Source organism: Eulemur rufifrons, chromosome 30 (genome assembly GCF_041146395.1).
Source record: "Eulemur rufifrons isolate Redbay chromosome 30, OSU_ERuf_1, whole genome shotgun sequence".
Classification (NCBI taxonomy): Eukaryota; Metazoa; Chordata; class Mammalia; order Primates; family Lemuridae; genus Eulemur; species Eulemur rufifrons.
In genome coordinates this window covers 58,624,769-58,651,106 of record NC_091012.1, presented here as the reverse complement: position 1 = coordinate 58,651,106, position 26,338 = coordinate 58,624,769, and the positions used below count along the sequence as shown (strand labels likewise).

The following is a 26,338-nucleotide window of genomic DNA, read 5'->3' as shown; positions in this document are numbered from 1 at the left end:
CCAGTGAAACAGTTGGTGGATCACCTTGATGAACTAAGTGCAGGTTTTTTTAGCTCAAGTAGGGCCTGGAAGTATCAAGGCATGAGAGGCAGATGATTCCTAAATCTCCCCACACATTCTTACAGTTGAAACTGGTAGACTAAGGAAGTCATCACCAGCAACTCCTTCTAACTCATTTGGTTATGTCAAGAGATGTTTTAATATAAAAGAGCTAAAGGAGGGAGCTGAGAGAGGAGGAATAAGGTAAAAATATTCATGAGACCACACAGGAAGAGAAGGGTGCCCTGCCAACAGGGAAGTATTAATAACATGTTAGGCAGTGCAACAGAGCAATCAAGAGCATGGGCTGTGGCACCAAACAGACCTGATTTATATCTTAAGTGGCTCTGCCACTTAGGTCCTGTGCCAAATTTAAAATGAGATGAGAACAATATTGATCTCTTGCAGTCCTCGTAGGGACAAAAGGAGAGTGCATACTTAAAGCATGTAGCACATTTCCTGGCACATAGGAAGTGCTAAAAGTAAGAGTAGTTATTATGGGCTGTCAGCAGGCCATTCAAAGCCCTTCCCAATTCAACCCAAGCCAATCCTTCTAGCTTCAGTTGATATCACTCCTGGCCACAAATTGTATGCCTGGCTACACAAGGCCCACAGGACTGTTCACCAGCCCCAGATTTCATCAGACCTATCTACATCCTCCCTTCTTTGCTTATGCTGATCTTCCTGCCTAATGTATCTTTTTGCTCTTTTCTACCAGGTAAAAACTACCCTTCGGGGTCCAGCTAAAGTTTTACCACTTTTCTAAAGCTTTTGCCTTCCTTTAATCCAGGTGAGATGAAAGCTTCCTTCTTTGTATTCCTGTTGCATGTTTTATTGTAATGTGTTAAGTGCCATACTAGCATTATCAACAGCTCTACATGTTTTAGTAATCTCCATGAATTTGTGAGAACAGGGGCTCTCTTGTGTGTATTTTTACATCACTAGCACAGTAACTGGTATGTAGTAGGTATTCATTAAAGTTTGTTGATTAGAACTGAATTTGTCAATATTATTGACACCTATTCCACCTATTTCACAATAGGATGCCACGGAGAAAAAGTGTGAGAACATATGTGAAATCACTAAGAAATAGGAGGCTTTGTACAAATGTAAGGAATTAACTACTCAGAATTCATGCTGGAGAGTTTAAATAAAGAGAATTTTTCTCTAGTCCTGTCAAATGATAATCAATATGCATATTAATGATCTCAGTGCATTTCCAGCTCGTAAAGTGCCTTCTGAATTATCATGAAGTTTTATAACAAATGTCTTCTGATTCTTTGATGTTTGGGAATTTGTGACAGCATAACTGATAGGGTTCCCTTGTGTAACTGGAATATTTATTAGAGCAAGGTACCTCAATCCCCAACTAGTGGAGAAATGGGACTATTGACATTTATAAGAAAGAGTGGGAAAGTTAGTAACCTAACTACCACCATCATCTATAGTGAAGGCTGACATGAATGAGGCAAATACACCCCTTCTGGAGCATATATTGCCATTCCTGTCTATAGCACATAGATTTGATGCTCTTCAGTTTGTAATTTGGTTCCATACACTCTTTTAATCTTTGTTAATAACTTTGTGCATGAGTCTGATCTTGCCTTCCACTCCATAAGCTCTGAGATCAAGGACTTGGTCTCCTACTTTCGTATTATCCACAACAGTGCTTAGCATAGTTGCTGAATGCATTGGCACTCTCGGTAAGTAGTGGTTGAACATAACTGAATTTAGGGAAATACGTAAAATAGTTAATGCATGGAATAAATAAATTAATGCATAGTTTAGACCCAACAAAAACATTAAATACATAGATGTATCAATCTTGGAATCAATTTTATCCAATTTGGTAATATTTTAATAATTTTATTACTGACAGCATTTATATAGGGTTTGTTTTATAAAGTGCTCTCATAAACTGTCTCTCAAAATAGCAAATCTGAGTGAAAATAGATACTCAGGTGTTTAATTGTCAAATAAACAAGGTGAATACAGTAGCAAAAATTAACATTTATAGAGCAAGTACTGTAGAATAGGTATGATTCCAAATGCTTTCTATGTACTTTCTTATTAATCCTCTCAATGACCCTTTGAAAAAGATATGGTCATTATTTTTGTCTTATAGATTAAATAAAAACTAAGGATTAGAGAGGTAAATTCATTTGCCTAAGGTCACACAGCTAGTAATCAATGGAAGGCAACTTCTCCACCAAAAAAGGCTGAGTCAATGAACCTGCAAGAAGTTCTACCACAAGAGTAACTAGGCAGAGCTGTTTGACAACACTCTTTGCAACCTCATATCTAGAAAATGCTTTGAAAAGAGAAAAACAATACTAACTCACAATAGAATAACCAGAGCAATGAATGGCTTTTTCACTAACAAAAACTAATTCAAAGTTTACATGACATACTGGATCTAAAGCAGCAGCCCTGCACTCTGACAGTGTTTTTCCTTATGGGCATGATAAACAGAGAGGGGATGGGTCTTTCTGTGGAGCTGAAGAGGATAACTTTATAGACAAACAAGCTTCCCCTGAAACAAGAATCAAGAAAAACCAGGCTAAAACAAGAAGTCAAGAAAGCACAAAATACAAAAGTACAGTTGGTTGGTGTGAGATTTATAAAGCATAAACTTGTAGGTTTATTGCAATGAGAGCCTCACCTAAAGGTAAAGATACTACTTTAAGGTGAAAGCCCAGAACTTCTTTCTAAAAGGATCCATTTTTAGTACAACCTGTTTGAGTGGGTTGACTCTTGCATAAAACTGACTTATTTTATGATCTTTTTGCATGGGTTCATTCCCATTCAAGATTTCCAAGTGCTTGGCACAGGTGCTGCCCCTCTCTATTCTTGTGTCCATGGCAAACATTGCAAATAGATCACAGCATTCTTTTTTATTATCTAGAATCACCCTCAGAATCATTCTTGACACAGCACGGCAGGTGGCGACTACCAATCAATTAGATTTGACTTGCGAAATAAAACTTATTTGCTATCTAAGGGTGATTCTAGATTATTGGCCAGTGGAGAGCTAGCTGGCATGATAGATAGCAAACTCTAATAATGACTATGTCTGTAGTAATCCAATGCTACTCAGCAATAGAGGCTTCCTTCCCTGGTCTTATCTTCCTTTGCTGCTCTGGTCATCCCTGACCACCAGCAACACAATTTTTCTCAGTAACGGAAAATAAACTTGCTAGGCATGAGGTACCTTTAAGAGGACCTCAGGGATCAGGAGCAGTCCTTCCCACTGACGTATTGACCACCCAAGCCCTCAAATGCTGAGCAACATGATGTTGAATATAAACTTCTAAGAGTTCAAATTCTGCTCGTAAAATGCCCATTTAGTCTCAGTTCTCTCCTATGCAGGATGAGCTGAGATGTATCTAAAAAAACATTGGATCATGATTAAGATGGTCCTGGCTTCTCCTCCTGTCTCTGCATCCTTATAGTTCTCCTTGAGCCCCAGCTTCCTTATCTGTATAATGGAGATAGTAATACCTGCCATAACTACCAAGTGACTTGCTGTGAAAGTGTTATACTATTCATTGTATTTTTTTATTCTTTCATTCCGTCTCACTACTACTCAAGTATTTTTGTCTCACTTTGCTGGGTGCAATTAGAGTTGACTCAAAAATATATTTACAATGGGTGATTACTTTATAAGCATGTTTTGTTGATATTATTTTATTTCATTGTTTGGGAGGATTGTTTCTCTGATTTTTACAGTAAAAAGTAAAATGACAGGAGAATGGATTGACTTGCTTTTTTAGCCATATGTCTGTCTGGTGATCAGGTCAGAGTATAGATAACAGGACTTGGTCAATGGGTGTGATTCATAATGTATAAGAGCAAAGCGACTTATTGATCAGCCCAAGTCCTTAGCTATGAGTTCAACAGGAAAGGAAGCAGAGGTTCTACTGCTCAACATCACCTTTCAAAAGTGCCCTGGTCATGTAGCCCAGCGGGTTTCAAACTGTGATTTCCAGTTTCCTAGAGATCCACAGGGATGGATGCCTCAGGAGCTTCCTTAGATGTTTTCAAAAATGGTCTTGCTGTGAATGAATGACTGAAAAATTTGAAAAATATATGATATGGTTTATCTTCCCTGGATTCAGATCCCTATTTGATTCAAACCAGTACATTTGTTCATTGACATCCTGCCCAGGTTCTGGGGCTGTGCTTATCTAATAACCTCCTTATTTAATATCTGAAAACCCAGAACTTGGCCTTGACTTACATGGGTTGTACTTTCCCATATTTTCTCTCTCTGTCCAGGTTCCTTTGCTAAATCTGGATCCTCAGTCCCCCTTGCTGAAACCAGACTTTAGTCCATGCACGTAATGCCTGGGATGATTTTGCAAACTCTGCTCATGGATTAATGAGAATCAACCATGTAAATCCAAAAGGAGAGATCATTCTGGCTGGAACTTAATACTTCTAGGCTTAATATTAATGAAAGAACATAAATTAGCTCAAGTATAGATATAATGACCCCAGGACATGCTGCAGAGGGCATTCATGAAAAATCTTTAATAAATATACTATTTACGTCTTTGTTAATATCTTTGGGGAGCTTTGGCTTTGACAGAATTTTCATTTACAGATTCTCTTTGGTCTAGCTAAACACAAGCCGATTAATCTTTTGGACTTTGACTTACAGAAAAGTTCACAGGCATTGCAAAACACTCATTGAAAATATAAAGGTTGATTATCATTGTGTGAGGAGGTTGAAAATAAATCTTTTGGCAACTGATATATCTGGGTTTGCAGTTAATGACCTTTCTGGATTAGTGCCCAGGACATGGATCTTTCATGTGTATCGTTCTGCTAAGATGGCAACCAATCTGAAGCCGGCTGGATAGCAATTTAATAAAATGGCCCCATGTGAGAAGTAGGTTAAAAGCACTAATGTTATAATGTCTACCTAGGAAACAGGCTTTCAATTGCCTTGGTTTTCTTTTGTATGGGGCAGATAGACAAAATGTAAACGTAAGGGGCAGATCAAAAAGTAAAGCTGGGAATTCAATTTTTTTCCAAAGTTGTTTTTTAAATTAATACATTTTCTTTTTAGAGCAGTTATAGGCTAATAATAAAATTGAGCAGAAAGTATGGAGACTTCCCATATACCCCCTTCCCACCCCTATCCCACACACAACCTCTACCACTACTAATATGCCACGCCAGAGTGGTACATTTGTTACAATTGATGAATATACATTGACACACCATTATGGCCAAAAGTCTATAGTTGATATTAGGATTTACTCTTGCTGTTGTACATTCTGAGTTTTGACAAATGTATAATGACATATATCCATCATTGCGCTACTGTACAGAATAGTTTCACTGCCCTAAAAACTCGCTGTGCTCTGCCTATTCATCCCTTCCTTCCCTCTATCTCTTGACAACCACTAACATTTTCACTATCTCTATAGTTTTGCCTTCTCCAAAATGTCATATGGTTGGAACCATACAATCTGTAGCCTTTTCAGATTGGCATCTGTCACTTAGCAGTAATATGCATTTAAGTTTCCTTCATGTCTTTTCAGGGCTTCATAACTCATTTCTTTTGAGTGCTGAATATTAATACATTATCAGGATGTACCACAGTTTTTTAAACCAATCACTTACTAAAGGATATCTTGGTTGCTTCCAAGTTTGGAAAATTATGAATAAAGCTGCGATAAACATCCATGTGCAAGTTTTTGTGTAGGCATAAGTTGTCAACTTCTTTAGGTAAATACCACAGAGTACAATTGCTGGATCATATAAGAGGATGGTAAGTTTTGTAAGAAACCTCCAAACTATCTTCTAAAGTGGCCATACCATTTTTCATTCCCACTTGCAATGAATGAGTGTTCCCATTGCTCCATATCCTGGCCAGAATTTGGTGTTGTCAATGTTCTGAATTTTGGCCATTCTAATAGGTATGTAATAATATCTCATTGTTGTTTTTATTTGCAATTCCCTAATGACATATGATGTTGAACGCCTTTTCATATGCTTACTTCTATCTGTATATCTTCTTCAGTGAGATGTCTGTTCAAGTATTTTGCTCATTTTAAAATCTGGTTTTTCATTTTTTTATTGTTGAGTTTTAAAGATTCTTTGTATATTTTAGATAACAGTCCATTATCCTATGTGTCTTTTACAAATATTTGCTCCCAGTCTTTACCTTATCTTCCCATTCTCCTAACATCATCTTTCACAGAGCAGAAGTTTTAAATTATAATGTAGTCCAGCTTATCAATTATTTCTTTCATGGACTGTGTCTTTGATGTTGTATCTAAAAAGTCATCACCGTACCTGAGGTCATCTAGATTTTCTCCTATGTTGTCTTCTAGGTGTTGTACTGTTTTGCATTTTAAATTTAGACTATGATACATTTTGAGTTAATTTTTGTTAAGGGTCTAAGGTCTGTATCTAGTTTCATTTTTTTGCAGGTGGCTATTTAGTTGTTCTAGTACCATTTGTTGAACAGATCATCTTTGCTCCATTGTATTGCCTTTGCTCCTTTATCAAAGATTAGTTGACTATATTTATGTTCTATTGATTTATTTGTTTATTCTTTCACCAATACCATACTGTCTTGATTATTGCAGCTTTACAGTAAGTTTTGAAGTCAGGTAGTGCTAGTCCTCTGGGTTTGTTCTTCTCCATATAAACTTTAGAATCAGTTTTTTGATAGCCACAAAATAACTTGTTGTGGTTTTTAATTTGGGATTATGTTCAATCTCTAGATCAAGTTGGAAAGAACTGACATCTTGACAATATTAAGTCTTTCTATCCATGAATGTGAAATATCTTTCCATTTATTTAGTTCTTCATTGATATATTTCACTGGAGTTTTGTAATGTTTCTCATATGGATCTTGTATATATTTGGTAAGATTTCTACCTAAATATTTCATTTGGGGGTGTTTTAATATAAATGGAAATTTGTTTTTAATTTCAAATTCTACTTGTTAATTGCTGATATATAGGAAAGGAATTGAATTTTATATATTAACCTTGTATCCTACAACCTTGCTATGACCATTTATTAGTCCCAGGAAGTTTTCAGCCAATTATTTCAGATTTTCTACATAGATGATCATATTATTTGCAAAAATAAGAGTTTTGTTTTCCCTTCTCTATCTGTATATATTTTATTTCATTTTCTTTTCTTATGCATTAGCTAGGGTTTCCAGTACGATGTTCAAAAGCAGTGAGGAGATGGAACATTCTTGCCTTATTCCCAATCTTAGCAGGAAAACTTTGAGTATCTCACCTTTAACTATGATGTTAGCTGTAGGTAAAGCTGTAGATCAAGATGTTCTTTATCAAATTGAGAAATTTCTCTCTCTATTCCTAGTTTTCTGAGTAATTTTATCATGAATGAGTATTAGATTTTGTCAAATGCTTTTTCTGCATATTATTGATATGATCATGTGATTTCTTTCTTCATTAGCCTGTTGATGTGATGGATTACATTAATTGATTTTTGAATGTTGAACCAGCCTTACATACCTGGCATAAATCACACTTAGTCATGCATAATTATTTTTATACATTGTTGGATTTGACTTGCTAATATTTTGTCAAGGATTTTTGCATTTATGTTCATAAGAGAGATTGGTCTGAAATTTTCTTGTAATGACTTTTTCTGGTTTTGGTATTAGGGTAATGCTGGCCTCATTTAATGATTGAAGAACTATTCCCTCTGCTTCTATCTTCTGGAAGAGATTGTAGGGAATTGGTATGATTTTTCTGTCTTTAATTTTTCATAGAATTCACCAGTAAACCCATCTCTGCCTAGTACTTTCTGTTTTGGAGGTTGTTAGTTACTCATTCAATTTCTTTAATAGATATAGACTTACTCAGATTGTCTATTTCTTTTTGTGTGAGTTCTGGCAGATTGTGTCTTTCAAGGAATTGTTCCATTTCATCTAGGTTATTAAATTTGTGGACATGGAGTTGTTCATAATATTTCTTTATTATCCTTTTAATGTCCTTGGGATCTGTACTATGTCCCATCTTTCATTTCTTATATTAGTAATTTGTGTCCTCTTTCTTTATTCTTAGATAACCTGGCTACAAGCTTATCTATTTTATTGATCTTTTCAAAGAACTAGTTTTTGGTTTCATTTTGTTGATTTTCTCTATTGATTTTCTATTTTCGCTTGTATTGATTTTTGCCTTAATTGTTTATTATTTGTGTTCTTCTACTGACTTTGGATTTAATTTGCTCTTCTTTTTCTGGTTTCCTAAGGCAGAAGCTTAGATTAATGATTTTAGATCTTTTCTCGTTTTTAGTATATGCATTCAATGCTATAAATTTCCCTTTAAGCACTGCTTTTGCTGCAACCCACACATTTTGATAAGGTATATTTTCATCTTCATTTAGTTCAAAATATTTTTAAATTTCTCTTGAGACTTATTCTTTAACCCATGTGTTATTTAGAAGGGAGTTGTTTCATATCTAAATATTTGAGATTTTCCAACTATCTTTCTGTTATTTATCTCTGATTTAATTTTATTGTGGCCTGAAAACAGACATCGTATAATTTCTATTATTTTAAATTTGTTAAGGGGTGTTTTATGGCCCAGAATGTGGTCTACCTTGTTCAATGTTCTGTGTGATCTTGAGAAAAATGGATCCTGCTGTCGTTGGGTGACGTGGTTTATAGATGTTAATTATACTCAGTTGATTGATGATGCTGTTGACTTCAACTATGTCCTTACTAATTTTCTGCCTACTTTATCTATCTATTTCTGATAGGAATGTTAAAATCTCTAACTAGAATAGTGGATTCATTTATTTTTTCTTGCAATTCTATCAGTTTTTGTCTCGGGTATCTTGACACTCTGTTGTTAGGCACATACACACTAAAGATTGCCATGTCTTCTAATAGCATTGCCCCTTTGTCTTTATGTATTGCCCCTTTTTATCCCTGATAACTTTCCTTGCTCTGAAGTCTGCTCTGTCTGAAATTAATGTAGCTACTCCTACATTTTAAATTATTGTTAGCATGTTACATCTTTCTTCATCCCTTTACTTTTAATCTAAATGTGTCTTTATATTTAAAGTGGGTCTTTTTGTAGGCAACATATTGTTTGGTCTTTTTATTCCACTCTGATAATCTCTATCTTTTAATTGATGTATTTAGACCATTGATGCTTAAGTTGATTATTGATATAGTTGGATTAATATCTATCAAATTTGTTATTTTCTATTTGTTGCCTAAACATTTCATGATTTCTTCTTCTCTCCTTAGCACATTATGTTTCTTTCTTTTTTTTTTCACTTTCTTTGCAGTTGCCCTAGTGTTCACAACATATATTTATAACTAATCCAAGTTCACTTTCAAATAAAACTATACTGCTTTATGGATAGTGCAAGTTCCTTATGATAATAAAATATATCTGATTCCTTTCTCTTGTCCCTGGTATCATTGTTGTCATTCATTTCACTTATACATAAGCATACACAGGCAAGTATATATACATAAGTGTATATAATCAAATATGTTGTTGCTATTATTATTTTGATCAAATTGTTATCTGTTAGATCAATTAAGTGAAAAAATAAAAGTTTTTATTTCACCTTCACTTATTCCTTCTCTGATACTCTTCCTCACATTATGTAGAGCTAGGTTTCTGACCAATACTATTTTCTTTTTCTCCAGAGAACTTCTTTTAGCATTTCTTGCAAGGCAGGTCTACTGGCAATAAATTGCCTCAATTTTTGTTTGTCTGACCAAGTCTTTATTTCTCATTCATTTAAAAAAATATATTGTCAGTGAACTGAGCTTTAGGCTTTTAGGTTTTTTCTCTCAATACTTTAAATATTTTACCCCACTCTCCTTTTGCTAATATGGTTTCTGAGGAGAAGTCTGATGTAATTCTCATCTTTGCTCTTCTATAGATAAGGTATTTTTTACCTCTTCCTTCTTTCAAGATACTCAGGCTGAATGTCAGCTGTGTATGCATTCATTCAGTTTTTTTCTCAAGGAGATAGTTTAATTTTTTTGGAGTATTGGTGCGATTATTTATTTTTTAAATACAATTTATTTTAGAACAAAATATAATTCAAAATTATGTGATGAAATACATTCTAATATAACATTTAATAATATGTATGATGCTTAAAGTAAATTTTTACTTTTTTCTGTTTAACAAGTGTATATAGTTTAACTTACTATTTAATTATGTAAGAAAAGGCATCATTTATGGTACTTTTGTGCAGTTACTATCATTATTTCCTTGAGAGTTTTATGAAGTAGAATTACTGTCTTTGAGGAGATTTCTTTTCATTGTAAGAAAATGTATTTTGTAAAGGAAACAAATTTGAAAGAAGTGATTGCTAACAAACCCTCATGACCTCATGACACATCTCCAGTAATTGGCTTCCCTTGGTTTTGAGCTCATTCTCAGTAGGAGAGATGGAGGCAAAAGGAAAGTAGAAAGTTCAGAAGGTGCCAGAGAGGAGGCTCAAGGAAAATTATGTGAGGAAACTAAAAAAATGAGCCAAGTGAAATTATCATGAGAACTATTGAAAAAGCATAAACAAAAATCTTTTATAATTTCTTTAAGCCTCTTTTTTGCCTAAGGATATAATTCATTGAGTTATTAAACCCAATCACACATACTTAAATTCTGTCTTTTGTCCCTTTTGGGAAGATATTTATCAAATGGTCATGTTCAAACTTTTTATGCTTTTGCATATTATTTTATTATATATACCATACCAGAGGTTTCTTCTTCTTAATGAATTGTGTTCCATTCCCTCTTTATCAAAGCTAGGGATGTTAAGAAAATGAGAAGATGGAGTAGAACAGGTAGGGTGGAGAAAGAATAAATATTTGGAAAAAAGTCAACCTCCTCCTCACAATGAAACAACAAATCTTCTCAATAATTGAAAGTGCCAGCTCCTCATCTCAGCTGTGGGCATGTGAGTTTAAGACTAAATCATGTTATTTTAGGAAAAATCAATAGGTCTCATAAAATTACCAGTCTCCTCATGAACACAGAACAGTATTTCTGAAAGCAAATATGATTTGTTGTTCTGTTCTACATGTGTATTTATACAAATCAATAGGAGATGTGGAATAACCAGAAAATTCTTTGGCAGCCCTTGAAAAATCACTTTTCCACCAATTGTGAAGGGAGGAAGAATTTTTTTTCCATCATGGAACTTTCAGAGTAAATTTCCACTGGCTTCTCTAGCAACCCAAATGTGAGAAGTATAACCCAAAGCCTATTCAGCATAACTTTCAGTCTGTCCCTTTAGTTGCTAGCCCCAAAACAGGCCCTAAACATTAATACTACTGGCAGGGCCAGTTCCTCACCACCTAGACAAAGGTAGTAGTCACCCAAGAGCCTCAGCAGTAGTCACAGAGTAGCGTATTAAAATAGAACCATTGGGTTGGTATTTAGGCCATTTGGACTCAATGGCAGATACTTTATCCTTTGGATTTGCCATCTATAAAACAGGAACAGTGTGTTTCACATATTAATGGCAGTACATGGAGATAATGACCAAATTCCACATAAAATCCTCCGAATTTATTAAATCCAAACACACATACCTTATTTCTTCTTGGCCATTAGCTTCTGTCTGCTTTCCTATCTCAATCACAGTTTGGCAGACAGTGGATGGAGAAATGCAGAAGAAACAAGTTAGGAACTCAAGAGAATCTACCAATTAAGAAGTTGATGTCTCTGTCAATTACAACATATTTGTTATCAGATCATCTCTACCAGGCAGTTTAGCATAATTAGTTACAAATACAGGACTTTTCCTTAGTTAGACAGGAGGATTGAGTTTGATTCTTTTTTCAGATCAATTTCACAGCATGGTTAATATAGCTAATATATGAGTTCTGTACATTTCAATATCACTAAGTGAATAAATTTTTAATGTTCTCATCACAAAAAATGTTAAATATTTGAGATAACATATATGTTAATTACCTTATTTAATCTTTCCACATTATATTTAAAAATACTAATAACATTTTGTATGCAATAAATATATACAATTATAGTTGGTCAATCTATAATAAAAATAACAAAAACGAATATAGGGCTTTTGAGTCACCCTGCCACTTATTCATTGAGGGATGTTGGGCAAGCCACCCAACCTTTCAGAATCAATTTCTCCCTCTGTGAAATGAGGATAAGAATGACTTCATTAGGTTGTTTCATGATTACATGAAATTACAGATGTAAAAGAAATATAGACTTAGGCCCAAAATAAATTGTAAGTGGTGGTGGTGGTATAGGTTGTTATACGTTGCCTTTATTCGGCATCCATATTCATCAGATGTTTGGTTTCTTCTAGCATTGTTGTTGCGGGTGGGCTCAGTAAGCTGGTATAAGAGGCCATGGGTCTTCAACAATTAATTTCCTATTTTTGTCATTTTTTGAAGATGACTTTTGTCTTTGTAATGACGCTCTTCATTTTTTTTGTTGGGGGTGGTAAAACAACAAGTATTTGTTATCTCACATAGTTCCCATGGGTAAGAAATTCAGAAGCAGCTTAGTTGGATGGTTCTAGCTCAGGGTCTCTCATGAGATTGTAGTCAAAATATCAGCTGTAGCTGTAGTCATCTAAAGGCTTGACTGGAGCTAGAGGATCTACTTCTAAGATGTTTCACTCAGGTGGCTGGTAAGTAGGTGCTGGCTATTGGCAGGAGGCCTCAATTCCTCACCATGTGGACCTCTCCATAGGGCTGTTTAAGCATCCTCATGCATGGCAGCTGGCTGCTGTGAACACAGAGGTGACATTACTAAAGTTCCCAGCATGCCTCTCTTCCCACCATTGCCTTCCCCACTCCTGCTCCTGAATTCCCATAGGCTGGGACTTGTAATTCTAGCCCATGGGTGGCAGTGGGGGCACTAATGCCCCCTTGAAGTCTGCTTTTTTTCCCTGGTAGACATTGAGACCACAAGTTCCAATTGAAGTCTTACTCCGACCCACTAGGCTTTGCCCTGCTCAGAGTCACATTCCTTCCTCCAGGGTAACCAACTGTCCTGCCGATGCTCCTTGGATCTCAGGGCTCCCCTGTCCTACTAATCTGTATGAACACAGTTGATTTTAGGTGATGGCCTTGGATCCTAGAGATTTTACAGGGGGTCAATGTATAGATTTATTTTAAGTCATGATTAGCTGGTTGTCATACTAACTAGCTAGAGTTTTGAGCAAAAGTTCCTTCTTAATTAATCTGCTATTGGAGCCAGGAGCCATTCAATTAAATGGAATTGAGAGCCTGTATTTCATGCCAATCACCCTTCACTAAGTGGTAAGGCCTTTAAGAGGGAGTGTTAACCTCTGTGGTCCTTAACCCAGCAAAGTTCAGTCACTTGGGAAATCATGGAAGCTAGCTAGTAAGCTTTAAAATAATGAACTCTGGCAAAAATCAATGTCCTTAGAGAGCCCAGATCAGGGAAGTAAACCGATCAGTTTTCTCCAGTTCCTCATAGATCCATTTACTTATGACCCTCTCCATTAGGCCTCAGTTCCCACTGGTTTTTGAGCCAATACTGATAAGGTCATGAGAGCTTTCAGCATATTAAATCCTCACCTACACCACTAGTCAAAGCTTGGGTATAGGGAGCTGGAATGCAGTAATACTCTATGTCCATGGTGAGGGTAATGGCTGATTTTCAGCATTCCTCTATCCTCTGCAGTGGTGGCCACACCTGACTTAATTCCCCAAAATCATGACTTCCACCACGAACCCTCAGTCCTTCCTCTGGGGCTTGGAGTTGGATATGATAAAAAGTTAAAAGTTCCACTTCTTTCTCTAAGAGTTAACTAGAGTCAATCACTTTCCCTTTCTGGGTCTTAATCATCTTCCTGGAATGACTTAGAATAAGGGGACTTCATGTGTTGATATGATACTACCCATATGCTAGATACTTCTCCTATGATTTTGAAAAAAAAAAAATCTGCCAATACACCAGAAAAGATATTTGCATATGGGAAAGCTTAAAAGCCATTTGGGCAGGAAAAAAGGATGGAAGAAATATGAACACAAGTGTCCTCTGTACAGCTGCTACTACCTGAGACAAGTGCATTTGAGTGCACCTAGGCCAATGTACTGCCTCCACTATAAAGTCAACTCTAACCCATTTGATGGCTGGTGCTTTAGCCATTTCTAGGATACTGGTTCCATTTTTTGTTCACTTGTGTAATGAACATTTCCTTGATGCAACTTCATTCTGTTTTTTTTCTTAGATTATTTTTTGTGAAGGAGATCACATGACTTAGGGACAAGTTACTTTAGCACAGCTCTGCAGGACCTCCCAGTAGACTGAATCCCTGAGGCCTGCTGGCAGGTCACAACCAGTTTCCTTTGCGGTGATACATCCTTACAGAAGATAGGAAGACTTGACAGTCTGACAGACACTTAAAGTGTGAAGATGAATAAAAGATACATCACTCCTGATGGGTATATAAAAAAAGCTGTCAGTTGATGTAAGCAGTATTCTAAAAACATACAGTACCATATCAGGGCTAGAGGGTGTTGGATACAAAAAAGGGTTGGCAGATGGACAATTTTTGATAGTCAGGTCTATGCGGATGTGAAAACCAAGCTGAGAAGAAGTTTGTTAGTCCTCATCTGCTGCCCTGCTTTGCAAATCATATTTGGGAGTTTTGATTTCTCTTTCTTTGACTTCCCTCAAGGCCTACATTATTAGCCATTAGGTAGACTGGTTGGTGAACTAGGTGCTATGTCTAATGTGAGTGGCTGTAGGCATGAAATTCTAGCCAAAACATTTTATTCACTGGCTGTTGCCTTGCCTGAAATTCCACCATTAGAGATTCTTATTTGGGGAATGTACTATAATGCAGACACTGGGAAATGGAAACCTTCAACTTACTTTAGTAAGGATTGGTTTCCAGCCATTTATGATATTAGAGCATTAGAGATTGGCGGTCAGCCAGAAGTCAGGTGAAAGGGCAGGGTACAGAAAGGAAAAGTCAGACGTCATAAAATTTTGATATTGTCTGCTTCACATTCTCATAGAAACATTTGAGGACATTCATACAACCTTAATCTGGTGCATGAATGTGCTTCAAAACATCCCCATGAAGTGTCCATCCAATCTCTACTTGAATACCTCCAGTGATAGGCAGCTCCTTTCTTAATGGAGAAGTTCATTCTATTGTTAGTCAGTTCTAAAGTATAGAAAGTTCTATATTGTAGGATTAGCAAATCTGCTTCCTTGCAGCTTTCATACTATTGATGTTTGTTCTTTGTATAATTAGATTGCCTTTCCCCCACACCCCATGAAGTCTCTCTGAATGTATAAAGGCAGCTTTCCTGATCCCTACCAAATAAAACTTTTCCTCCCATTTCTTATAATAGTTCTCAAACGACATGGATGTAGAGATGATTGTGAGCAGCCAATAGGGGAAAGAGCAAATGGCTCATGGCCCTTCAGGAGCATTTGTAAAAACAGATACAAATAAATTTTAAAAGACTGCAAATGCCAAGTGTTGGCAAGGGTATATGATTGCAACAAGAATACCCTGCTGGTGAGAATGCAAAATGGTACAGCCACTTTGGGAAACAGTTTGAAGCATCTTATAAAGTTAAACATAGACTTATCACATGACCCACTCCTAGGTATTTCATCCAAGAGAAATGATTGTGGTACTCATTTCACAATGTATATGAATATAGAAACATCATGTTGTATACCTTAAATATATACAATTATATTTGTCAATCATATCTCAATAAAGCTGGGGAAAAAAAGAAAATGTATGTAAGCATAGAGATTGTACACAAATGCAGCTTTATTTGTAATAGCCTCAAACTGGAACTAACACAAATGTCCATCAACAAGTGAAACAAGATGTGGTATATCCATATAACAGAATATTTTTGGCATTAACAGGAATAAAGTACTGAGACATGCCACGACATGGATGAACCTCAAAAAAATTATTCTAAGTAAAAGAATCCACATATGAAAGGCCACATGTTGTATGATTTCTTTTATATAAGATTCCCAGAAAAGGCAAATCCTATATTAACAGAAAATAGAATAATGATTACCTGGGGCTGGGCATGGGGAAACTGACTGCAAAGGAACATGATGAAATTTTGGGGGTGGTGGAATTATTCTATATCTCGAATGTGGTAGTGGCTACTCAGATGGCACTAATGCCAATGACGGCAGCATCCTGAATACAGAGTTCATCAAAGACACAGAATCACAAGAAGGTGGAAAGAGCTAAGCCTAACTGGAAATATGACCTATTAGCAGATGAGAGATGTAATGTGGCCTTGCTGAAATCTGGGACTAAAGAGAGAAGGGCTTTGCAAAGGGGGCATTTTGAGCCTCTCATAAGCAAGGGCCATAAGAACAGTGACAGTGTTTTCTCACCTGTGATGGATGTGAAGAAGGGAGCTGTTTGCTTGTCACCCATTGTATCTTTCCCTGCAATATCTGTACTTAGGATATCATCAGAGTTATCGGCCCTTCTAACAATAGTTTGTCCATTTACTTTCCTTTTTTCTCTAGACAAGTTTCAAGCAGCTCAAGAGACACTTTCCTTGAAAGGCTTTTTATTTTTGATCCAGCTGAATCTGTTTAAATCCTTAGTTGTTAGCCCTTAGAGGAGAAAAGACTTGCTGGAAATTTCACATCCACTCTTATTTGATCCTCCCAAGCTTATAAAAAAAGTTATGGTCATTATTAGTTATTTTATAGGTCAGGAAATTGAGGTATTTGAGGTTAAAAAAACTTGCCCAAGTTCTCATGGCGAATACGTGAAGCTAATATTCTAAACTATTAAGTAGAATTGAAATCCAGATCTGACTCCAGAGCCTAGGCTCATAATCAGCACATCCTTATATTTCGGACTATTAAAATGACAGCTATCATTTATTAAATGGTTCCTATGAGCCAGGTACTAAGATAAGCAGCTTGCATATGTTACGTCAGTAATTCCAGAATGTCTATGCTTGATGAGAGTTCATTATTGTTTCCCAGTGCCCAACACAGTGGCTGGCACAATATAGATATTCAATAAAGATTTATTATATAAATGAACAAACAACCTTCATTGGCCCCATTTTATGGATAAAGAAAATGAAGCTTGAAGAGATTAACTGGCCTGAGGTTACACAGCTAGCAACTGGAAGAGCCCAAAGCTCTATCTGTTCTGATATCAGGACATTGAGGAACATCAGCCAATGAAAAGGGACAGCTGTAACTGTAAGAGCACAGAACTAAGGTTGCTGCAGCTGCTGTTGCTTGAGCTGCTAAAGAGGCCCATCCATTCCCACCTTGTCTTTCCACAGGCCCCAGAATTTACTCCACTGCTCAAGCTTGTGGCCCAATTATGCATGAGGCACAACACATGAAAGGTAAATAATTCTCCTGTCTTCATTAAAGGTAGTTGAAAATACCATATCTTTAAACAACTCTTGTCTGGATTATTTTGCATCTGTTTTCTTGCCATGTCTGCTAGATAATCTTGACCTAGGACCTGGGCCAATCTGAAACTCTTCTAAGAGGAGAGTAGCCACAAACTAAATGGCCCATTCATCCAAGCAAAACACATTCTCCTGGGTTTCCAAGGCTACTTCCTCTCACTGCTCTGGCTAAGGTCATTGAAATCCACAGCTGGGACATCTGCCTTCTAAACATTGTTCCCACTGCCACCACTCTTTTTCTATGTTTCTATCTGGTTAACTCAGGCATCTGTAATATGAAAACATGATGAGATACACTGGAGCAGGGCTGAGTTTTCCACTTACATCAGAGAATAATAAAAGAACAGATATATAGGGAATGGGGAACAGTAAAACCACCTCTGCTAATATCTAGTGCTAACGATGGCTGCCATGGACAGACCTTAAAAATTCAAGAAAGAATTAATGAGCACCTCTGTATTATACGGAAGTGTGCCAGACCCTGAGAATACAGAAATAAAATTGAATAATTCCCATATTGATGTTGCTCACAGTCTAATAGGGAAAACAGGCATATAATAATTAATTGTGATATGAGTGTTGCAAAGAAGAAACACTAGGTCAGAAAATATGCTAAGTGGGTTAGTGTAAGCCACTTGCTCCATACAAGACTTGGGTAGAGTTGCCTTCCCCAGAACAACATGAATCCCTAGATAGAAACTGGGGCTAGTGACAAAGATGTTTGGTAGGCAACCTTCCAGTGTCTGCAGACAATATGATGCTATTAGTGACTTCTATTGTTGATGTTTGCTGGATACCAGGAACTTTACATATATTCTCAACTCTATGTAAAAAAAAAAATATATATATATATATATATATATATAGTTTTTTTTCAATGCAGATTTTACAGATGTGAAAACTAAGGCTCAGAGCGGTGACTTGCCCAAGGTCTCACAGGTTGGGCTTTGATTCCAGACTGGGATTTTAATCCAACATCCATCTAACATCAAAGTCCATGATTTTTTTCCTACTATTTCAAACTACTTCAAGGACATAGAGGTATTAGGAATAAGTGTAGAGGATTCTAATCCCAATTCTAATACTAAATAATTGTATGTCCTTAGACAACTCTTTCTTTATCTGCTGGAGGGAGTGTCGAATGCTTTGCCTATTTCATATTTTATTGAAAGTACAAATGGAACAGTAGGAAAATGCTCAATCACATAAAATGCTCTATATGTGTGTGGGTTGTTACTGATTACTAAATCACATTATATGGTTGCTTTTGCACCATACTCTATAATCCCTTTATTGCTCGTTGACTCATAATCAAGACTTAGGAGAGAAAGGCTCATTGAGAAAGGTTTGGGAATTGGATCTTAGCACAGAGAGTCATAAACATGACTCAAATAACTTTCCATTTCCTGAGCCTCAAATTCTTCATCTGTAAATTTGGAACTTTAATCTGAGGCTGTTAGTAAGCTTCTTGTTATCGAAAAACATGATACATACTAAGTTGCTTATATTAAGCTTTCTCCACCCTGAGCAGGGCCACAGGTTACCTGCACATCCCAGGGACCCGGCAATGCCGCAAAGTTTGAATCTAAGTTGACTAGGCTCTGTCAGCTCATCAGTTGCGAGTGGTGTTCAGCACTAAGTGAATTGCATTTAATGAATTAAAGATGAAAGAGACAGCAGGGAGCACGAATGGAGGAGAAGACCTTTCATTTCAAATTTAAAGGGCTCATTTTAAGACTATTTGGGATCTGCAAATCAGAATTTTTCCACTCTTTCCCTAATTGTTTACTTGAAACAGCATGTACTGTTTGAAATGATGGGAGCAATGGGAATGGACAGAAAAACCAGACTAGCCCTCAAATTGATAAACAAGCCCTGTTGTATCTTAGCCACTGAGTCTCCTTCAAGAATGGGGACTGGCGGTAGATGAACATGATGAGTAAGGTTCAGAATGGCGGTGGATCTGAGAGTCAGATTCTAGATTACACACAACTAACAGCTAGCTCCTCACCCACTTTTCAGCTGTGTGCTTGGGCAAATTATAGAATCTATGGGTTGGTTTGAAAGGACCAATTCCTCTTTACGATGCCTCCCTCTTCTCTGATTCTTGGAGTCCCCTACTCTAACTCCCCACCAGGCAGTAGTCCTAGCTCTGCTTATACTCCAATTATATAGAACTCATAACTTACTTCATGAAGACACTCATCCCGTCTCCCTCCCCACTCTCCCAAGTGCCTCCTTACATAGCTTCTTCCTTGTCTCTGAGAACAAGTATTCCATGTGAGACTCATAGAGACAGTTCTTCATGTATCAAGTTTCCCCCTTGTTCCTGGACTTGACTTAATATCTCAGTGTATTGGTTTTCTGACCTGGAAAAATTGCAATCAAGATGGAATAAAATAATACATATTAAAGTGAGGTTTTTGATATTTAAATCTCTCTACATTTGGTGAAGCCCAGGGGGCAGGAAGGCTGAAGGAGCGAGTGTGGCTCCTTAACAGAGTTAGGCACATTTGAAAGGAAAACTAGAGAATTGTGACAAGAGGAACTTGTAGAGAGTGTTCATGACACTTTTAACTTCATAAGCAACTAGGCATGGGTCCATCTGAGCCAGAAGGAAGATTGAAGCTTAAAGGAAGTTCTGAGATCTGAGACAGAGCAATGGCCAAATGGACCACAGCTGGGCTGCTGTGGTTTTGATGGGGCTAGGGGAGTGGCTTTTCTACCTCATTCTAGGCAGAGAGGAGCAGAGCATTGCATACCTCCCTGAAGGAATCACAGAGCCCTGAGAGCAGGGTCAGCTCAATTGCTACCCTCTGTCTTGCCTTCAAGCCAGCTACGTGTCATGTGCCTGAGCCAGGCCAGCACCAGCCCACTGTTTACAGGGGTCCATAGATCCTCAGACAGAGCCTTGGAAGGAAGAAATCCACATACCATGCACTTCAGGAGCTGCTGTTGGAGCCAAATATTTTCTACTTTCAAGAATGTAGATAATGCTGAAACAGAAAGCATCTTTGGAGAGTAGTCAACCTAGATTTTTTCTAAAGTGTTATCAGGAAAACTTCCATATCAGCATCCTCTGCAGAGCTTAATTAAAATGCAGATTATAGAGACTCCTCCTCCCAGACCCACTGAATCATGCTTTCCAGGGGTGGGGCCCAAGAATCTTCATGTTAAACTCCTGAGAATCTCTAGCAAATGTTGGAGCTCTGTGTGGTCAGTCACATGATATTCACAAGGTAAAATCTGAAGACCTCTTCCTCAATATCATTTGAAGTGCCTGTAACAAATTCAATTCCTGGGTCTCCTGCTAACCCTCTTGAATCAGAATTTCTTTTTTAATTTTTTTTTATTTCAGCATATTACGGGGGTACAAATGTTTAGGTTACATATAGTGCCTTTGCCCCAACCAAGTCAGAGCCTCAAATGTGTCCATCCCCCAGACAGTGCACACCACATCCATTAGGTGTGAATATACCCATCCCCTCCTTCACCTCCCACCTGCCCAACACCCGATGAATGTTACTACTCTATGTGCACATAGGTGTTGATCAGTTAATACCAATTTGATGGTGAGTACTTGTGGTGCTTGTTTTTCCATTCTTGGGATACTTCACTTAGTAGAATGGGCTCCAGCTCTATCCAGGATAATACAAGAGGTGCTAGATCACCATTGTTTTTCTGTGGCTGAGTAGACCTCCATGGTATACATATACTCCATTTTATTTCTGTGCTAATGTGTGAGAAGCCCAATCCCTTCATTGTACAGATAAAGAAACCAAGGCCCAGAAAGACGGAGTCACTTGCCCAAGCTTGGATGGTGGCAGAGCTAGGCTCCACACCTAGATCTCCAGAGAACTCCAAACCATTTGCCCTTCTGGTCACCTTTTGAGAGTTACTTATGTCTCAGTATACCTTTTGTGGCCAGAGCATTCCTCCAAAGGTCTAGAGCTCAAGAGTGAAAAGTACAACTGCTCTGGGTGGTTGCATGACCCTGGGTCAAAGCTCCTCCTCCAAAGGATTATGTAGAACAGCTTGAAATTAAAGCAGTGTTAGGTCACAAATCTCTCTTATAAGCAACAGGGTACTGCAGGCCCTTCTCCAAATAGGGACGCAGGCGACTCCAGATTGGAGTACGTTTATATTCAGGGAAACTGTTAACCATGGCTTTGAGCCAAACTGAACACAAACACTTAGGCCTGTAATAATTTACTAACCCCATTTTTTGTTGTGTTTTTGCCATTGAAACACATACGTATTAAGTAAAAGCTTAAATGTGTATAGTTTTGTGTCAGACCTGATCTAAGCTCACAAGTCTGATCCCCCAAGTCCGTGTATTTGAGGTTCCAGCTATGTCTCTGCTTTGTCTCTTCAAGGGTGTGGTCTGGAACTCCTCTAGACTGGCAGGGTTTGCCCTCTAGGGCAATCCAATAGAAGGATCCTCTAGGGCAATCCAATAGAAGGCCACTGACCTCTAAAAGGAGAGCAATTTCCAAAATGATAAGGCAAGGTAGATTTTCTTTGAGGGATTAAGCAATTGCCATTGACAACAGTGCTATTATATGATTTGCATTTGGGCTAATGCTTATAATTTTAGCAAGTGTTTCACCAGTGCAACATAATTAGGAAAATTAAATGCTGTGCCACCTTGAATACATAATTCTGTAAAGAAATAGGAGACCTCAACAGAGATTCTGGAACTTCTGAGAGTGGAGGGGAAGGGAAGAAAGCAGGGACAGGGAAGGAAAAGCTATAATCACACCCTTCCAATCAAAAGAAGAGTTTGGTAGAGGTCTAAAATCTTTTATCTCAATTCTGAAATCAAAAAGTTCTGTAAAATGGAAGCAATTTTTTTTCTTGAATTTGGTGCCAGAACTCATTTGGCAGCAAAACTTGACCTGAATTGACATGAACTTAGTCTCCATCCCTTTTGGTATGAATAATCAGACATTATTTTTTCTGCAGGAATGTTAATGGCTTAATTATGGAATATTTCCCCAGGCACCGCTGGAGGCATTATGTAATAAACAGTATCTACTCCATGTTACCTTTCTAAAATCTAAAAAAAAAATTAAATTCTAAAATTCTAAAACAGTCAGATAACAGACTGTGGATCTAGAATGATGATAGCTAACATTTATGGACCACTTGCCATATGCATGAAGTTGTGTTAATCTCTTTTCATCTCATTTAATCTTCATAACACTATGAGGTAGGTATTATAATTATGTCCATTTTAAAGTTTGGAAACTGATTCTCAAAGAGGTTAAATAACTTGCCCAGAGTAGCACAGCTTTTTATCCAGTCAGTATTTAGACACAGGTCAGTTTGACTTTAGAACTTAGATGTTTAATTCTTGAATTCTATGACTTGGGAGAGATGATCAGTTGAGAAGGACAAGGTGAGCTCTTTATGGGCTCTATGTGGAGGTAGAATAGAGTACCATCCATTCTATGCCATTTGAGGGCCAAACTCTCACCCTTAAATATGTTCCCTCCCCATCCCTACTTGTCTGTGATGTGACTAATTTGGCTTTATTCCTTGAGCTTCATCTGGACAGTGTTTTGCATAGGGACCACCTGCATCAGAAATCAACTGGCCAGCTTGTTAAAGTACAGATTCTTGGGATCCACACCAGATCTACTGAATCAGAATTGCTAGGGATTAGGAACAAGCTGATTCTTATGCACATTAAAGTTAAAGTAAATGCTCTGAGAAAGGCCAATCATTAACCCTTAAGGACTAACATCTTAGCTATCAGTTGACACTTAGCTGGAATGGCAAGAATGAACTTATGGATGGGCATCTGGGAAGTAGAAGATGTCTGGGAGATTAGAATTGTCAGGAGATTAGAATGGTGAGATATGGAAAGGAATAAAGAGAGGAAGGCATGACAGTATCTCCCTACTTTGGCAATATGTCATAAGGGTAGAGCCTCGCCACTGGGCATTGTTCAACTGCACTGGAACAATTATGGAAGAAAATATTTCTCTTTTTGCTGTTTGGAGCACCTATCTCATTGATACAACAACCCACTAAGGTAGACAAGATAGTCATCCTCATTAGATAGAAAAGGAAACTGAGACTCCAATGAGATCTTCAAGGTCATCTAAATGATTAATGCTAGTGTTTGGATCAGAGTTTTTGACCCCCAATCTTACACTACTTGTCTTCCAATATTTTTTTCCTAGGTCTAGAGAGAAAGAACCATCAAATAAAACCTAGGGAATCAAGTTTTACATTTTAAAAGATTCAGTGATACATGTTTTTTTTTTTTTGTTTTGTTTTTTGCACACCAGTGGACAATTTAAATACATTCAAACAGTACGCTATGCAAGGAAAGGGCAATGAGAGGAATTGAAGTGCGTAATAGTTCAACTACTATGCCATATGTTTGGGGCTTGTTTTAACTTTTTCTGGTTGCTTTATTTTTGTTATCAATGCAGAAAAGACTGCTGAACATTTTAATCTTTTTACTTTTAAGAATATTCAGTTCTTGTTTGCTAGGTTCTCAACCTTACCTCTACATCTTGCCTGTGATGTCTTAATTATTTCCATGGCAACAAAATGTAACCTCAGACAGAGAATAGGAAGACAGAAAAACGGATTAACTACCATCTCAGCAATCAAATCCCCACAGCAATCAGGCTAGGCTTGGGGCACTGAGGGTCAAGTCCAACCAGTGATTACTCCAATTCAAACTAAGTACTCTTTAGAGCAGCACTTTTCAAACTTTAATGCACATTCTAATCACCTTGAGAATCTTGTTAAAGTGTGAGAACTCATTCACTAGGTCTGTGGTGGGACCCAAGATTCTGCATTTCTAACAATCTCCCTGGTGGTGCCAATACTTCTTGTTCTCAGATAATATTTTGTGGAACCAGGGGTATGAGCCATCATCATGCTCAAGCAGTACAGGCAAATGAGCACATTTGTGGTCCTGAAGGAAGCGCTGTTTTGGACAGCAGCCCTGATGAGCATGCCAGCTCTGATATTAACTAGCTGTGTGACGTTGGGCAAACATCTTTACCTCTCTGGGTCTCTGTTTCTCATCACCAAAATTATAAATTTGGCCTGAATGATCTCTGAAATCACTTTGGATGGTGAAATTCTTTGACTCTCTGATGAAAACAGATACTTTAGAAGCAAGGTTTGGTCTGAGGGCAGATTGTCCCTATTTTACAAGGGAAGGGAGGGAGGAGAGAAAACTACTGTGATTGTTGTATATATCTTCTTAATTACAAATCCTTTATGTGTTCTAAGGTAATTTATTTCTTGTCAATGTGCAGGATATTGGCATTCTCCATGAAGAGGCAACATTGAGTCATGTACAACAATTTTTGGCACGTCTCCAATTTAGCTCTTGGCATCCCCTAGTGTCTTCTTTATGGCTAACAGCTTTGGCTACTTGCTCTTGACACTGCTTCTCTGATCACAGAGCAAATCCACTGTTTGTCCATTGGTCTCCAAAACTGGTAATCAATTCTACTTAGTCCCACCTGATTCCAGGAAATATAGTGGAAAAGTACACGGAATCACCACCTACCTTGCAGGTTGAGCCTTCCTTTCCTCAGGCAGAGAATCTGACTCTGCAGCCACAAATGCAGCATCCAACCAAGGGGAACCCTGCTCTGAGAGGCCAAGACATGCCTGCCCTGGCCAACCCAGTGATGACTGTACCCTGCTTACTTGAGCATCTCACCCAGATTCATGGTGACCCTGCCAGTCTCTCAGGGTTCCTTGCTCAAGCGACTACCTACTTGACAGCTCTACAGAGCTCCAATCCTTCCAAAGATGCCCAGGTCAAACTCTTTTTTGACTACCTATGTCAGCAGTTGGGAAGTTGTGGAGCCATACCTGGGCCTGACCAGAGCACTTTGCTGAAACAATGTGAGAACTTTGTTCTTGAGTTCCAGCAGTCATTTGCTGAACCCACAAAACAGGAAATGAACCCTCTGATGAATACTAAGGTTGACAAAGGGGACAACTCTCAACAGGACACTACTACTTTCCAGCTTTTTGCTCAAAATCTAAGCTGTCATGAAACCAATCAGAGTTGTCAGTTCCAAGAGGGACTAGCTGACTCCATCCAGGATGAAGAGAGTATCACAGATATGATGGACAACCTCCCAGACCTGATCACTCAGTGCATTCAGTTGGACAAGAAACATAGTGACAGGCCAGAGCTCCTACAGTCAGAGACTCAGCTACCCATGTTGGCTTCCCTGATCCAGAATCCAGCCCTCTCCAGCTCCACAGGTCCGCCACCCAAAGAAGAGCCTATACAGCTGCGGGGAGGCCAGCCACCTGTCACCCCAGCCAAACGAGCTCGCCAGCAAGAAACTCAGTTGTGCCTCTACTGCAGCCAGGCTGGTCACTTTACAAGAGATTGCCTTGCCAAACGTTCTCGGGCCCCGGCAAGGACAAATAACACAACTCACCAGTAAGAAGATCCCAGGAAAGTCACTTTGTAAATTTATATCCCTCTCGCCTTACCAATTTATATCCTGCAGTAACTTTTAAAATACAGGTGGAGAAATGAGATATCACTTTATAGGCAGTCATGAACTGATGTACATCAGGGAATTTAAATGACCAGATCTTGTTCACTGGCAACTGACACCTCACCAAATCTGACCCAATGATGAAAACAATTCACAGACACTTTCTGCAGTTCGGACCAGTTCCCCAAGAGTACTGAAAGCCTTCAGGCAAAACTTTGCCCAGTCTCAGCCAATGAAAATGACCCTAGCAGTGCATTGGGAATACCATCCTTATCAATGAGTTCGATCTGGGTTGAGTTTGTTGGCCTGAGTCCTGTATCTTGTGTGCCTAGGATTGGGCCCAAGTCTTTCA

The 26,338-nt window shown here is 37.9% G+C and overlaps 1 protein-coding gene across 1 annotated transcript in view; it reads left to right on the top strand.

The window, feature by feature from the left end:
- The window catches only part of RTL4 (retrotransposon Gag like 4), a 57,304-nt gene extending 31,372 nt beyond the window's left edge, over positions 1–25,932 (top strand). The window contains exon 2 of the mRNA XM_069464216.1: positions 24,992–25,932. Coding sequence (XP_069320317.1) covers positions 24,992–25,929 — 938 coding nt within the window. The 3' untranslated portion in view covers positions 25,930–25,932. The remainder of the gene's footprint in view (positions 1–24,991) is intronic.
- Positions 25,933–26,338: the final 406 nt, after the last annotated feature.